The sequence below is a fragment of the Otolemur garnettii genome, unplaced genomic scaffold (genome assembly GCF_000181295.1).
Source record: "Otolemur garnettii isolate 467f Iridium unplaced genomic scaffold, OtoGar3 scaffold00052, whole genome shotgun sequence".
NCBI classification, from domain to species: domain Eukaryota; kingdom Metazoa; phylum Chordata; class Mammalia; order Primates; family Galagidae; genus Otolemur; species Otolemur garnettii.
In genome coordinates, this window is record NW_003852447.1 from 6,753,659 (window position 1) to 6,771,362 (window position 17,704).

Below are 17,704 nucleotides of genomic sequence, written 5' to 3' on the forward strand. Positions count from 1 at the left end.
AAAAAAAAAAAAGGTTATATTCATGCTTAAATGCTAGATTGTCCAATAATACATAGCATTTATTCTAAATTCCAATAGGTTTCCAAAACGACTGGCCATCTTCAGTTAATACAATGTCATCTTATTCATATTTTAGTATAATACCTTTCTACAAACTAGCTAGACTTCTCATTACCATAATTGCATGATAGCATAGAAAATTCACTATTGTCACTTTAAGCTTATAGAAACATGCTCAGCCTGCCCAAAACTATTATAAACTTAAAAAAAAATTATTATAAACTTAAATCTTTCTTTAATTATTGAATTCACTTTTTAAAAATCAAACATAGGCAGGCACAGCTCAAGTCAGTAATCCTAGCACTCTGGCAGGCCCAGGTGGGTTGATAGCCTAAGCTCAGGAATTCAAAACCAGCCTGAGCAAGAGCAAGACCCTATCTCTACTAAAAACAGAAAAACTAGACAGGCATTGTGGTGGGCCCCTATAGTCCCAGCTACTGGAGAGGCTGGGGCAAGAGGATCACTTGAGCCCAGGAGTTTGAAGTTGCTGTAAACTATGACACCATGGCACTCTACCTGGGACACCAGAGTGACACTTTGTCTCAAAACAAAAAATTGTATATATAAAATAAAATAAAAATAAAATATAAAATTTCCCTTGGTAATGAAGGCTATAATGTCATAATTGCAAAAAGTGTGGTTTTCTACAATTCCTCCAAAGAAAAAGGATATGAAGAGAATGTAGACAAATATATGATCTACCAACCCTAATATGTAATTTTTAAATAAACAAATTGACAAAAACTACATTACCACACATCTGTTATAATAATGAAAACAAAGAAGCAATTCTGAAGTCCCATTGCCCCTAAGGTTGTCCAACTTAGTCTAAGAACAGAGGAACACCTATAAAGCTGAGATTCAGTTCACTGGTCTATCTCCCCAAAAACCTCAACTGCTGAAAACATGTCTTTCATAGTTTTCCCTTATGGTTAGTTAGTTTTATATTGCATTGTGTTTTCTGCAATAGTACAATAGGATAAATTAACATGATAAAATGTAGAAATGTCAAAATGATGCCAGTTAGTATAATGATAGCAGTTTTTGTAAGATTTAAAAAGTAATTTATAATTTAGGATTTTAAGATTCCATTCTTTTAAGCAAACACCTTAATCATCAGTTTATTTCTGGGGGATTTAATATATCAGCTTATCAACATAAAAAAAGTATTTTTTCCCAGACTTTCCAAGATCTCTAGTATCTCATCTTTACTAGAAAGCCTATCTAATGTCAGCCAATTTGCAAACATCAATTTTAAGATTACAGCTTTCAGTAAAAAAAGAAATTAAAGTTCACTTCAAGTATTTCCATTGTTATAGATTGTAAAGACTACTGAAGAATTAAGAAATGACTGACATGGAGGGCTCCATTTTGCCATCAATCACATACTGCATGCACCAGTTTTCCCATAACTTTAATCAATAGATAGACATAATAAATCTATCATCTAAAGTACTCAAATTCATTACTCCATCTTTGTGAAAACTTGACACCTTGGTTTATATCACATATTTGCAAACTAAGTATGTATTCCACTACAAGGATAAGAACAAAGAAACTAAAATAAACAGCTTTTCAAGTTTACATTTTCATCAAACAAGAAAACAAGTACATGGGTGCTTCTACCATAAAACTGCTAGGGTCAATTTTAATATCACTAGATCTTCAAGTGATTCTTCAAAATGTGCAGGAGAATCTTTACTGTTTCATAAACAATTATCTGGTACTTAACATTATAATTGACTCCAACAACTAAACCCCAAACAAAAGCACATTTAACAGCAGATACTACGTAAACAACTTTTTTTTAGTTTTAGATTAATATAAGGATACAAACAATTAGGTTACATTGTTTGCATTTGTTAGATGAACCCCAAGCTGTAGTTGAACCCATTACCCAGGAGGTGTGCCACAATGCCCTTACATTGCATCCATTAGGTCAGAGCACACTAATGCCCCTAAATAACTTTTAATGATAACAAAAAATACTTCTATTACCTACGTAGATAGTCTAATAAACATCCACCGGTAAGTATTGTTTGTCCTAGAACCATGGAAAATAAAAAATCCAATAAGAAACCAAAGAAATTATTCAATTTTATACTCTTATTATAATTAAATCCATTGTAATAAATTAATTTCACATAAAAGCATTTTTTAAGAAAAAATATCAGTTTTTCCAAGTCTTCACTTTTTCCATAATAATATTTTCATGATCTTAAAGCTTTATATTTGATAATTTTATGAGAAAACGCAATAACAAGAGCAGTAAATAATGAATTTATTTAAAAAATTATTTGTTTCTAATGAAGAGGCTAAGAAACAAATCCAATGTTTTGGAGGTTATTTAAAGTACTTTAAGACAAACCTGACAAAAATCTGACCACAGAAAATAATTTTCATCTCTCCTGATACAAATATATTTTCTATTCAAATATTCCTATATACAACACATTTAATGTAAAGAGATAATAATAACCATCTAACCTTTTTTTTTGAGACAGAGTCTCATTCTTTTGCCCTGGGTAGAATGCTATGGCATTATACCTCACAGCAACCTCTAACTCTTGGGCTTAAGCAATCCTCTTGCTGAATTCAGCCTCCCAAGTAGCTAGGACTACAGGTTCCTGCCACAACACCCAGCTAGTTTTTCTATTTTTAGTAGAGACAGGCTCTCACTCTTGCTCAGGCTGGTCTCAAACTTCTGAGCTCAGGCAATCCACCTGCCTCAGGCCTCCCAGAGTGCTAAGATTACAAGCCTGGTCTATGGAGCCTGACCCATGCTCTAACATTTCTGATAATTATTTGTAAGTGTCATGAACTGTGCTAAATGCCTTGCATTCATATTAATCCTAACAGCAATTATAAACTTCTTTATGTATGGGAGTTTGAGGTATAAAAAAGTTAAACAATTTACTAAAACCCACACAATGACACAGACTCAAATCCGTCAAAACCCATATCTTATTTCTGTATCACTATGTAGCAGATCCTCAAAAAAACATTGTTTCATTCAACATTTCACTGTAACATTAATGAAGAAACACTGCTTATATAGAGTTTGCATGTCTGTATGGGTGTACAGGGTACTCCAGTTTCCTCCCACATTCCAAAGATGTGCACATTATATGAACATGTCTAAATGGATCCAGAATGAGCGAGCATGGGTGTGGCTGTGCCCTGCATGGAATGGCATCTTGTCCAGGGATGGTTTGTTGCCTTGTGCCCTGAGTTGCCAGGATTGGTGCCAGCTCCCAGCAGCCCTGAGCGGGAATAAGCAGGTTGAAAAATGAACTAATGAATAAATAGACACAGATTAGGATAAAACCAAAATCTATAAAGTGCACAGTAATCATACAAATGAACAACAGTGCGGGATGAACATGCTCAGCAAGTATGCCATGTTGACTGTTGTTTGGTTCTGAGCTGCACGATGGCAGGAGGTGCTCTTTAAATTCTTCACTTTGCAGACACTCCTTCATTTAACCTACCACCACTATGACTGTCATCATTCACTGATTCATCAAACACTGGGCAAATAATTATCTTACTTATTTTTATTAATCTTAAATGTGTGTTTAGTTCATACCATTTCAATGTTTAGTATTAGAAATATTTTGGGTCTTTATTTAGATGTTTAGTAATGTTTTTGTGACCAGAAATATCCCATAACATAAGAACTTAACTCTTGTTTGTATCAATTAACCTATGGTAAATTGGTTTCCTTACACATAGTTTGACTTAAAGTTATAGTTACCAGGAATCTACCAAAAACTTAAGTAAGGATTTAATATCACTGTATATAAAGTATACATGGTAGCTGGCACAATGCCTCACACCCAATAAGAACAAAAGAAAAATAAAACTTTTATCACAGTGTTTATATCTTCTTTACTTACTCTGTGATAATTCTGGATTTCCCTTTAGATTCATCATCTTTGGAATTGAAGGGCCATACACATCCACATCTAACAAACCAACGGCCTTTGACTATAAAAAAAAAAATAAAAACAGAATTTACCATAACATTATTCCCACTCTTGACTTGGCACCCATAGCTCAGTGGCTAGGGCACCAGCCACGTATACCAGGACTGGTGGGTTTGAACCAGCCTGGACCTGCTAAACAATGACAACAACAACAAAAAAAAATAGTCAGGCATTCTGGTGGGTGCCTTGTAGTCCCAGCCACATGGGAGGCTGAGGCAAGAGAATTGCTTAAGGCCAATTCATGAGCTGTGATGCCACAGCAGTCTACTGAGGGCAACACAGTGAGACTCTGTCTCAAAAAAAAAAAAAAGAAAAATTATTCCTACTATTCATCGAAGATGAAGCACATAGCAACAAGAATCTGACTACAGAAAGGAATATTTTAAAAATATTCCAAAATCATAACCCAAACTTTCAAAGTAAGTAAAACAGCATAACTTGGGGGTAAATATTTTCTATTGATATACTGATATCTTCTAGGTAATTGACTAGAGAAAACCACCCCATATGCTTTACATATATATAGTTCAGGTCTCCCATGTAGTCTCCAGTAAACTAAGACCTTTTTCATCTTAGCATGATTTTGAGAACTAAAAAATTACATATAAAAAGTATCAAAATAATGACTTACAATGGCAAACAAAACGCCAAAAAGATGCTTTTGGAAAGCCCATCAAACACATGAAAAAATATAACAAGAAAAAATATCACAGAAACAAGGCCACGATAAAGCAAGAGAGAAATCTGACAGAGATCTGGCATCAATGAGATGGACAAGCTAACAAGGATACTACAGGCAGACATAACACAGAGACAGTGTCTTATATACAAGTCACAGTTAAACACCCAAAGTCTTCCGGAGGATCTGTAAACAACTAAAACTGTTTTCTCAGATGATACATCCAGCTGCCAAAGGGCAAAATACCTGCACTGGTCTCTTCACTAGCTGCCAGTTCATCAGCAGCTTAGCCAAGGAAAGTAAAACAAAATTCACTATCCCCAAACTCTTTTCTTTTCTATTCCCCTCTCTTCTTTCTCCTTTGAATATAGCAAGCCAATCTATTATTCATTTTTCTCATATACAAGTAAACAGAATACTTACACTATCTACCTTAGAGTCATGTTTCACCAAGACTTACAGCTCTCCTCCTGCTCTCTTCATACCCTGGCAGAATAAAATTCTTAACCTCTCAACAAAGGTTTTAAAAACTGAACCAATCCCTCACCTTCCATGTTACCTACCTATTTACAAATACAAAACTACATTTTAAAACTTGTTGTCTGGTTTCCATGAATACACAAAATAAAGTAAACTCCACTGGCGGGGCCTGTGGCTTAGCGGGTAGGGCGCCAGCCCCATATACCAAGGGTGGCAGGTTGGAACCCAGCCCCGGCCAAATTGCAACAAAAAAATAGCCAAGCAGGGTGGCACCTGTGGCTTATAAGGGTAGGGCGCCAGTCCCATATGCTAGAGGTGGCAGGTTCAAACCAAGCCACAGTCAAAAACTGCAAAAAAAAAAAAATAGCCACACATTGTGGCGGGGACCTGTAGTCCCAGCTACTCCGGAGGCTGAGGCAAGAGAATCTCCTAAGCCCAAGAGCTGGAGGTTGCTCTGAGCTGTGATGCCATGGCACTCTACCGAAGGCTATAAAGTGAGACCCTGTCTCTAAAAAAAAATAAGTAAATTCCACATTCATGGTCCTACCTCTACAGTTCAACAAAAACCATTTAATATCTCTACATGGCTAAGTATCCTCAGAGGAAAACAATGGAATTGATATTAGCCTATACCAAATGTCAGCTTACTTAAAATAAATAAGAAAATAGGAAGGATACTTTAAATGGTGATTTATAAAATTTAAGCTTAATACATTTAGGTACTGGCTTTCAAACTGTTGGAACATTTAATGAAAAATTGTGACCCATTTAACTTTATTTTAAACCACAAACAAAAATTTAGAACTAAAATTAAATTTACTACATATAAAACAAAATTTTCAAATAAGTATTCCTAAAACCTTTAGAAATGTGGCTAATTGTCAATACTGTTATCCAAAGGTCTGCTAATAACCTATTATGCTAGAATTTTGCCTCTTTTTTGTATCTTTCCTATGACATAAAAACTAAGAATTACTGCAAAATAATAATACCAATAAAAACAAAAAATACTTTAAAATTGTTTTTCTTTGTTCTTTTATTTATATCAATGTTGGTTTTACAATAACCTGAAGGGGTTAGGTCCCAAGTTTCAAACTGATCCTCTAACAAAACCTGCCAAGTAACATAACTTAGCTTTTTAAATTTGTGTTTTTATAAAATAAGAACATAACTAAGTGATCTAACTAATAAAAGATTGCTAGAGTCAATTTTTTTTTTTTATTGTTGGAGATTCATTGAGGGTACAAAGAACCAGGTTACACTGATTGCAATTGTTAGGTAAAGTCCCTCTTATAATTGTGTTGCTAGAGTCAATTTTATCATCAATACAAGTTTCCTTCAAACTGTTAGAGAAAATCTATCCTCTATCCCACCTTCTAGAAGAAAACTAAGCCTGCTTAAAGATGAACTCTTGGCACTATAGTCTTAAAAAAAAAAAAAAGAAAGAAAGAAAAAATGAAGAGATACCCTAACATTTGTTGTGGTTCAGAGTGGATTTTACACATACCTAGATGGCTACCAATGTACATTATTACATAAAAATAGAGAGAGGGATCACAAGATTTTAGAGTTCCTTTGCTTCTTAGAGAACGGAAGTAATAACAATTGAGAATTTTGTATGTATTAGGTTCTCTCTCTTAAGGAGTAGATTAGTGACTGACCTAAATTTAGTCCCAATACTTGCATATATCAGAAAGAAAACAAAAGGAATGAATGTATAAAGGGGGGAAAGGAGAAAGAGAATGTATAAAAGGGGAAAGGGAGAAGGGGAGAGGGATAAAGGGAGGGAAGCAGAGAGGGAGGAAATTAATCAGCAATGTTATATAAAAGACCCTGCATAAACTAGGCTCTATGGACAAATATGAATCTTTAAAAATACATCCTAAATCACCCAGATGCCAAGACTTTCCCTGATGATATCTCTCTACTACTTTAATTCTCTCTGGGTGCCTGGCACTCAGCTAAGCATTTTATTTACAATTCTTATTTATTCCTCACAGCAATAGTACAAAGTGGTATTATCCATACTTAAGAACAAGAAAGCTGGAAACTAACACTCAAAATGGCCATATTTCAAAGTATTCTTTCTTAGAATGAAGTAGAATGTGATACTAAATACAAATATACTAACACCATAAACCTCCACCAGAACTTTAACAGAATCTGACACAAAAGACAAGGGCCAAAAAGTAAATATCTTAAGTCCTAAGGATCAAATGATTTCTGTGGTAACCACTCAATAGTACCATCATTTGAAATGCCCTGTAGCATGAAAGCAGCCATAAACAACATGTTAAGTGAATTAGCATAGCTGTAACCTTTCTGTAAACCTTACAAAAACAGGCAGGATATGGTTTACAGATCACAGTTTGTCAACATTCAATCAGAGAATAAACTTGTTCATGATCAAGTTATTCAATCATCTAACAACATAATCTTGGTAAAGCCAAGAGCAGGCAAGATAGAGTCATCTCTTTCAGTGTCAGAGGCACAATCTCAGTAAAGACTTATTTTCTCATCCTTAATTGGTTAATTTTTAAAAATAAAAAGAAGCACACATTTCACACAATTTGGAACTAAGTGAGCACGTCTTGCTTAGATTTTATATATCATAAATAAAATCAGTATCCATTAACAGAAATACCAAAGCCTACATGAATTAAAGTATATTATACCTACACTTGGCATAGCTATTAGACCAGTATAATTATTACTATAAAAACAGATTTAAAACAGATTTCCAAGTCTAAAATTCAATAATGTTCAAAAGATGCCAAATAAACTTCATGTGTTTTTCATAATTTACTCCAGTATTTTTAAATAAGCTATTTTAAGTGTATAAATAATCTTTCAATTTAAACTTCCAAACAGAGAGTTTTATACTGTTTAGAAAATAAATGACCAAGGTAGAAGGCTATAAATAATAAATGTATGCATCTGGGTGTCTGACTAGATAAATTTTATGAATCGTTTTTCAACTGACTCTTCCTATAATAATTATATTTAGTCAAGAAAGGTCCAATTAAGATCTTCTTCAATTTCAGCCAGACTCAAAAGAATAATCACTACTAAGGCTTACCAAATATACTACAGATAAAAGAAAATTACTATTAGCAAAAATACCTATAAACTTGCTATTGTAAAATGTGACTGTCATCTTTAATGTCACATAAACTTAACCTAGTATGTTGGTATCTAACGATGTACTCTTTTCCTCATGCTCCTACAGTACTCAAAACCTGACAGACCAAACTCTAAGATACAATTTAGATTTTTGGAATTGTTTCTTTATAATTCATAACACTGTGTGAAAGCTTAAAAGGTAGAATTACTCACAGTGATTACACTGTTTCATTACTACTGCATGAAAGCTGCAATTTGAAAGCCTCCAAGTCCTATTTTTTTATGTTGAATTTCAAAGACACCAACAACAGTTTTGATAGTCCTTTGTTCTTCCTACAGAATTTATACTAAGTCAGACTGTAAAGCTTCATGACATGTTTCTTTTATCCATGTTGTCTGCTAATAGAACCCATCAAAACAACATCTTAGAATGCTCCCATCCAATTACTTCTAAGTAAACATTCCTTTAAGACATGCCTAAAGACTATACTTTCCATAGAAGCACCCCGCTAAAATTCTCATGATTCCCTATATATTTAATTCCATTTAATCTTGGACTGGTAATTGGTATCTATTCAATTAGAGTTGATTTCAAGCCTCTTCTTTCTTCTCTTTCTGCCTAGCTTTAAGTTAAGCTGCCATTCATATAAATTTCCATATCTTAGCAGTGAAAAATATAAGTTTCCTAATTCTATTAGTTAGGATTAAATAAGAATCTGATTGTTAGAAGAACTAATGGTTGAACAACTTTCAAGAGAACAATTTCCTACTGTTTATCAAAGAACTGCCCAAATCTTTAAGTTCAGTTATGAAATAAAAAGAAACAAGGGCAGCATAAAGGAAAAAGTTCATCTGGCCAGTAGGATCACAACTAGAGATGAGTTCATGAAAAGTATAGAAGCATCCCAACTTATTTTTTGCAAAAGAGCTGAAAAAGTAGAAATGGAGGAGAAATAATAGGTTTCAAACTAAAGACTATGTTAGAGAAGGAAGGGACCTAAGAGATCATCTTAGTCTTCTACTTTTTAGTGATGAAAAACTGAGGCCCAGAGATAATTCCACAGGGGGGTCTTGGATCCCTCCAGTGTACCATAAAGTCTAAACACTAATAATCACCAGCCACTTCCCATCATCTCTCTCATCTCAATTCCTACTCTCCACTTTCCACTCTACTCCAGACACATTTCCCCCTTGCAGTTTCTTAAACACAACAGGCATGGCTTGGCCTTTTTACAGTTGCTGTTCCTTTAGCCAAGAATCCAGGTCCATCAGGTAATCACCTGGTCTCTCCCTCACTTCAAGTCTTGACTCAAACATCACCATGTAATCAAGTCTTCACTGGCCACCCTATCTAAACTGCAACCTCACACCACAACACTGCATATTTCCTATTCCCCTTCCTGCTTTTCTTTCTTTTTAGTATTTATATTTATATTCAACATGTCATATACAGTCATCCCTACTTTTCTGCAGGGGATTGGTTCCAGGAAACACCCCCCAATATCAAAATCCATGGATGCTCAAGACCCTTATATGAAATAACATAGTATTTGCATATAACCTACACACATTCTCCAATATATTTTAAATCATCTCTAGATAACTTAATACAAAACACAATGTAAATGGTTGTTATACTTATTTTTCTCTTGTTGTATTATTATTTCTTATTTTCCATTTGTAGGTGGTTGAATCCATGGATATAGAACCAGTAGATATAGAAGCATAAATATATATATACACACACACACATATATATATACACACACATATATATATATATATATATATTTTTTTTTTTTTTTTAATTTGAGGCAGAGTCTCACTATGTTGCCCTTGGTAGAGTGCCATGACATCACAGCTCACCGCAACCTCAAACTCTTGGGCTTACGCAATTCTTTTGCCTCAGCCTCCCAGGTAGCTGGGACTATAGGAATCAACCACAACACTCGCCTATTTTTTGATTGCAGTTGTCACTGTTGTTCAGCAGGCCCATGCTGGGCTCAAACACACCAGCCTCAGTGTATATGGCTAGCACCCCATATACTGAGCTACAAGCGCTGCCGGAATAACTATATTTTAATCTAGCCACTTCCCCACCCATCTCCTACCTTGAAAACCTATTATTTTTTGTCACCTATTACTCCACACCACTTCTCCCTCCAGAAGCCCACATTAGCCTTACCACTCCTAAAATAGAAAGAAGGTGTGCTCCCACTAGTGGCCTTTGCCCTGGTTGCTCCTTCTCCCTGACATACTCTTCCTTCACACAATCACACAGCCTACTCTCATCTCCTTCTTACCTCTGCTCCAGTGTCATATTTTGGACAAGGCCTACCCTAAAGTGCAAACCCACAGTCATCCTCAAATAGTTACTCTGCCTCTTCTCCCTGTCTACTTTTAACACCTTCACACACACTATTTTTGTTTTTTACTGTTTGGGATTCATTGAAGGTACAAAGAATTAGATTACACTGATTGCATTTGTTAGATAAAGTCCCTCTTATAAATGTGTCCTACTCCCAAGAGGTGTGTCATACACTGACTCCCCCAATCCCCTCTCTTCTCTCTCCCCACTTGCTCATTCCCCTATGCCCGCTTGTATTGGCTGATCTACTGCCTTCATATTACAATAGAGTACAGTGGATTATTGCTTCTCCATTCTTATGATACTTTATAAAAAAGAATGTGTTCCACTTTCGTCCAGGTTAATACAAAATATAAAGTCTCCATCTTTTTTAGTGGCTGAATAGTATTCCACATTATACATATACCACAGCTTGTTAATCCTTTCTTTGGTTAGTGGGCATTTAGGTTGTTTCCACATTTTGGCAATTGCAAATTGAGGTGCACTCAGTCTAGTACAAATGTCTTTATGATAAAAGGATATTTTTTCTTCTGGGTAGATGCCCAGTAATGGGATTGCAGGATCAAATGGGAGTTCTAGTTTGAGTTCTCTGAGGATTCTCTATACTTCCTTCCAAAAAGGTTGTATTAGTTTGCAGTCCCACCAGCAATGTAAAAGTGTTCCCGGGGAGGTGTAGCATGATGGTGGACAGGATAGATGTTTAGCTCAGCTCTCCCGGAACAACAGGTGAGAGTGAGAGGGCTAAATCATTCCCAGCATGGAATACTGGTGTGGAGTGGCAGTTCAGGGTGTGCAGCAAAGTGGCAGATGACTGGTCTTGGAGTGTAATCCAGAGCTGCAGAGACTGCCAGGAAAGTTTCCTTGCTGTGCGGCAAGCAGCAACCCCTCCCACCTCGCCACCAAGGAGGATTACAATTCCCATTTCATGGGGAAACTAGGTGTTGTATGGAAAGATTGGTGAAGTGTGGATTCCTGAGCGAAATCTGGCAGCCAAAGTGGGGTGCCGCCTGGAGTAGCACCACAGCAATTAGGCTGTGGGAGAGACACTCACACAGGAAAGGTCCTGGATAAGAAGCAGACATTGTTTTAATATTTGAGAGATGGAGGTCACCACAGGCACCTTTCCACATGGGCCAGGTGCAGAGATTTGAGTCTCACCTGTAGGCAGTCATCCTACACTAGAAACATGCCCAGGATATCCTGCACTTCACAGGAACTGTTGCAGGGAGAATTTGTGACACCTGCCTGTGACGATTTTCTGAGATTGGTGGAATCAATAGTTTGGCAGGGTCTAAGCATCAAGTGGGTAGCCAGACAACCACCAAGAACAATCTAAGCTGGGAATCAAGTATAAGCCTAGGAACCACTCACAGTGCCACCTGCTGTCCAGAAGGTATATTGCAACGTAAATATACTTCTAGTAAAGTCGATCCCCACGACATACATATAGTTGTATGTTTTTACATATATATTATATTACTATTTATAATATATATAATTTCTTTGTGCTTGGTGACCTTTATTTTTCTTTGCTTGTTCTTTTTGCTTTCTTTGCGTTTTTTCCTTTTTTTCTCTTATAGGAGATACTGTTAAATTTTCTTTAATTATTATTAATATTTTTGTTTCCCTTCCTACCTTCTTATGGTTGCTGTGAGTGCTTACATCAGGCTTTTTTTTCTTTTTTTGGTTGTGTGTTTCTGATTGTCTGTTTATATGTCTGTTTGTCTGTGTGTCTGGTTGCTTTTTTGTTTGTTTATTTGTTTGCTTTGTTTCAATGTGTCTTGTGTTTTGCTAAATCCTCGGGTAGGCTATTTTCCTTAACTCCAATTTTTACATTCAACAAGAACAAGGGGGCATGGGGGATGATGGCTGACTGGAGCCAGCTTTCAACAGAAGCTCCCATCCAGAGGGAGAGATAACAGCCAGAAAGAACCCAACAAAGCTGAGAGAAGAGATAGATAATTGCATGTGTTCTCTGCTGAGGCAAGCTGCAACTCCAAGGAAAGAAACTTCAGGTACAGCATTCATCCCAAAGAGGACGTGTGTCTGTCCCCTACCCCACGAGAGTTGCTTGTTTGCTGTGGGATCTCTATTAGAGAGTGGTGAACTGAGGTTCTCTTCTCTCAAGCTATGGGAGCATGTTGCTGGAAGCTGGGATCCTTCTCCAGAGAGTCCCTGCTAGTCTGGCAGGAAGGTTGAACAAGTATTTTCCCTGGCACTTTGAACTTCTTGTCCACCCTTACCCCCTTGCCTGGCAGCCTAGAAGTCCAACCCCTACAGAGACCAGAATGTCCATCGTTCTTTGCTAGGAAAGGGCATTGCATGGACTGGGGCAAGGCAGCTACTCTGTATCTACGAATTCGGTAACAGTGCAGAAAGGCATGGGGGGAAGGTGTCTGGCCTGGCTCTGAAAAAGTGCAACTCAGCAGCAGGCAGAGGCTTGGGTCTCTGAACGACAGATGGAGACTTGGGAACCCAAGTGGAGACACCTCCAACCCAGCATCAGTGTTAATAGAGCAATCTGGCTGGGGTCAAATCTTGGAGAGACACCACCCCAACTCTGTGGACTGCCAGAGGGAGCTAGACTTCACATTGCAGGGATATCAGAGGAGCAGAGTGGCTGGGGCAGAGGCACAGTCTCTGAGGGCGAAAAACATTTGCTGCTTTGTTCACCTCTGGTTTGGAATGAGCTCAGCTGGAACACTCCCAAGTTTCCACTAAGCACCTGAGGTAGTCAGACTTCAACTTCCCCAGCCAGCAAGGGGGCAGAGTATGGTCGCCTGACCAACAAGGCAATGACTTCCCTCCAACTCTAGCAGGCCCAAATCCTTGATGCATTACTCACTGGAGGGAACTGGGCCTCTTAGGGCTACTAGTGCTTGGGTGTGATGGAGGTACAAGGTGGGGCAGGAAACATCAGCCCCTCTGGACTATTTTGCTGGGTGGGCCTTTCTGATTTCACAGAGCACGGGAGTGAGTTATACTTGAGATGCCAGTGGACCTCCACTGTCTAGTTGATGGAGACCTTTTGAACTATCCCACTTGATCTGTGTTTGTGTTGACTAGAACAACTGGTTTGGAACTCTTAACCTGGGCTGATCACATGGGGACCTACCAAGGTTATACTCTGATTATGCTGTTGTGGGAATACGGGATTCCCCTCTTCCAGTTGTTGCCTGTGGGGGGTGGGATGTCTTAGTTGCTTATGTATCTCCACAGCTGAAATTTCAACCCAAAGCCACTGAGTCACTAGGAATGGACAGAGGCTAGCTGAATTCAGGACAGAGTCATCTAGCCCCATGACACCAAGCAAAAACCCAGAGCTTCAAGCTGTAATATTGAATGGGACCTGTGTAAAGCTCTAGGGGAAAAGCCACAATCACCAGTCCCAGTTCTTTGGTAAAGGCCTGGTTAATTAAAACTCCAGAAGCACTCAATTCAATTTCACCTTACCAGCTTCTCTAGCCAGTGAAAAACAATCATGGGGCAGAGTCAGCAAAAAAACTCTGGCAACATGAATAATCAGAGTAGATCAACTCCCCCAAGGAAGGACAAAGGAGACACAACAGAAATTCCCATTCATAAACAAATGACTGAGATGTCAGAAATCGAATTCAGAATTTGGATTACAAGTAAGAATAACAGAATGGACCTAAAGTTGGAATTAGAAATTCAAGGAGTAATTCAAAAGTTGCCTCAAGAATTCGATGAATTCAAACACAAAATCACCAAAGATTTTGACACATTGAGGCAAGAACTTGCAGCTCTCAGAGGTCCTAGAAACATAGTAGAATTCTTCAATAGCAGAATGGAGCAGGCTGAAGAAAGGATCTCTGACATTAAAGACAAAGCTTTTGAATTCTCCCAAACACTCAAAGAGGAAGAGAAGTGGAGAACAAAAACAGATCATTCCCTGTGAGAACTGTGGGATCACTCCAAAAGAGCAAACATTCACCTTACAGGAATCCCTGAAGGAGAAGAGGATGTTCTGAGAGGCACAGATACTCTACTTCAAGAGATAATTGAGGAGAACATCCCAAGCATGGCAAGAGACTGAAATTCAGGTAGCAGACAGTTTCAGAACCCCAGCACAACTCAGTTCAAATAAAGCATCTCCTAGACACACTGTAATTAACTTCACCAAAGTTAATATGAAGGAGAAACTCCTGCAAGCAGCCAGATGTAAGAAAATCATAACCTACAAGGGGAAGAATATTAGAATGACTACAGATTTCTCTACTAAAACTTTTCAAGCCAGAAGAGGATGGTCATTAACCTTCAATCTCTTAAAAAAAAAAAAAAACAACTTTCAGCCCAGGATCCAGTATCCAGCTAAACTGAGTTTCATTTATGACAGAGAAGTTAAATATATTAATGACTTACACATGCTGAAGAAATCTGCCATAACCAAACCAGCTCTCCAGGATATTCTCAGACCCATCCTATATAATGACCAGCACAATGCTCTATCACCAAACAAAACTCACTCTCAAATTTGTGATCAAAACCCAACTTCTACAATGGCAAAAGGGTTAAAAGTGTCCACTGGACTTTAGAAAAACGTGACACTCAAAATACTACCAGGTTTATCAATACTCTCAATTAATGTGAATGGATTAAATTGTCATCTTAAGAGGCAAAGGTTGGCTGACTAGATACAAAAACTCAGGCCAGATATCTGCTGCATACAAGAATCTCATCTTACCTTAAAGGATAAATATAGACTCAGGGTGAAGGGATGGACATCTGTAATCCAGGCAAACAGAAATCAGAAAAAAGCAGGGTAGCAATTTTATTTGCAGATACATTAAGCTTTAAACCAACAAAATTAAGGAAAGAAAAGGACAGTCACTTGATATTTATTAAGGGAAACACTCAACATGATGAGATTTCAATTATTAACATTTATGCGCCCAACCAGAATGCTCCTCAATTTACAAGGGAGACCCTAACAGACATGAACAATTTAATATCTTCTAGCACCATAATAATTGGACATTTTAACACCCATATAACAGTGTTGGATAGATCCTCCAATAAGAAACTAAGCAAAGAAATTTTGGACTTCAACTTCACCATACAACAATTGAATTTAACAGATATCTACAGAACATTTCATCCTAACAAAACTGAATACACATTCTTCTCATCAGCCCATGAAACATTCTCCAAAATTGATCACATCTTAGGTCACAAGTCTAACCTCAGCAAATTTAAAAGTACAGAAATTATTCTTTGTATTTTCTCAGATCATCATGGAATAAAAGTTGAACTCACCAATAACAGGAATCTGCATACTCATATAAAGACATGCAAACTAAATAACCTTATGCTGAATGACAGCTGTGGGATACTGCAAAGGCAGTCCTAAGAGGGAAATTTACAGCATTGCAAGCCTTCCTCAAAAGAACAAAAAGAGGTCAAAACTTAGAGACATCTCATGCAACTCGAAAAGGAAGAACATTCCAACCCCAAATCCAGCAGAAGAAAAGCGATAACTAAAATTAGAGCAGAATTAAATGAAGTCAAAAACAAAAGAATTATTCAAAATGTTGGTTTTTTGAAAAATTCAACAAAATTGATAAACCTTTGGCCAATCTAACCAAAAATAGAAAATTAAAATCCCTAATATCATCAACAAAGGTGAAATAACAATAGACACCTCAGAAATTATACAACTATAGCAAATTAAAAATAAAGTTCAAAGACTATGAATAACTCTCAAGGCACCATGATGATGAGTACCTACAAAACAATGCTATGAAAATATTGCCTAAGCCTAGATAAATTATATTTAATTTCAATTAAATTGCTATTATAATAAATGATGTATATTTTTAAACATTTCTATAGGTCATACTTTGATGCAATATTTTAAATTAAGGGCCAATAACAAATCTTTTAAAAAACATTAACACCTTCCTCAAAGTTCAAAAACAGTTCATCTGTTAATTCTATTGCCAAGTAGTAAATAAAAAAAAAATTTATAAATGAAATCAATGTTACCTAATACCATATGAATCATATAGGTGCTTACTATTATATTAAGTTTTTTAATAACTAACATGCTAAAGGCATAGCAGAATGCAGGAAGAAACAACCTCACGTTAGCATCACTTAATATATGAGTGATTATGGATTAAGTTACTAACCTCACCAAGCCTCAGTTTTCTTACCTATAAAGATTAAGAAGATAGCTACTAAAAATAAGATAAAGATATCTTCAAACCAAAAAAAAACAAAAACAGTATCTGCTATATGGGATTTTTGTGAAAATTATAGTGTAAACTTGTAAAACTTAAAGAATAGGTAACAGCTATACAGTACTTTGTGCCAGGCACTTTAAACACATTAACAGATATACAGTAACTTTCAGTGAAGAAACCAGGGCACACAAACCTTAGTAATTTGCCCAAGGTCAGGTAGCAAAGCACAGCAAATAAGGTAAGAACCTAGGCAGTATGGCTTCAGAGTCTGCAGGTAACCACTACAACATGCTGCCTCTCTTCAGTAAGACAAATTTAGTCACATTTCTAGCAGAAAGTAAGTATTCAATGTTTGTGTCTTTCTCCCTTCCACCAAAGACCTCTTTATGCACTGAAGCAGGAAAATACTCATTCATTCTCAGTGAGTAGTTATCCTACAAAACAACCATTCAAAATGACATTCTAATTATTAACCCAGGCAACTACATAACATAAGCTTTGAGAATAGGAAAAAGATTCATAATATGCAATGTAATTTTTATATGAACTAATATTCTGTTTTTGTTTATTTAAAAGCAGGAAACATGAATAGTTTAAGGTTTTATATAAGATCAATGTGAAAAATAGCCTCAAGTAAATATTAAGTAGCATGTTTCACGGAAATTATACTTCGAGGTTTCAGTATATTAGCCAATTTTTTAGTTATATATGTATATAGATTACAGAGAACAGGCATAGCCAAAAATGCAGTTAAGAAAATAAAGACTCATTTTTCAAGCCTAGAAAATAATGGATACTA

At 36.6% G+C, this 17,704-nt stretch overlaps 1 protein-coding gene across 1 annotated transcript in view; it reads right to left on the reverse strand.

Annotated features, from left to right (window-relative positions):
* NUBPL (nucleotide binding protein like) overlaps positions 1 to 17,704 on the reverse strand; it is a 205,904-nt gene that overhangs the window by 151,137 nt on the left and 37,063 nt on the right. Inside the window, exon 4 of the mRNA XM_003791982.2 lies at positions 3,960 to 4,050. Coding sequence (XP_003792030.1) covers positions 3,960 to 4,050 — 91 coding nt within the window. The remainder of the gene's footprint in view (positions 1 to 3,959; positions 4,051 to 17,704) is intronic.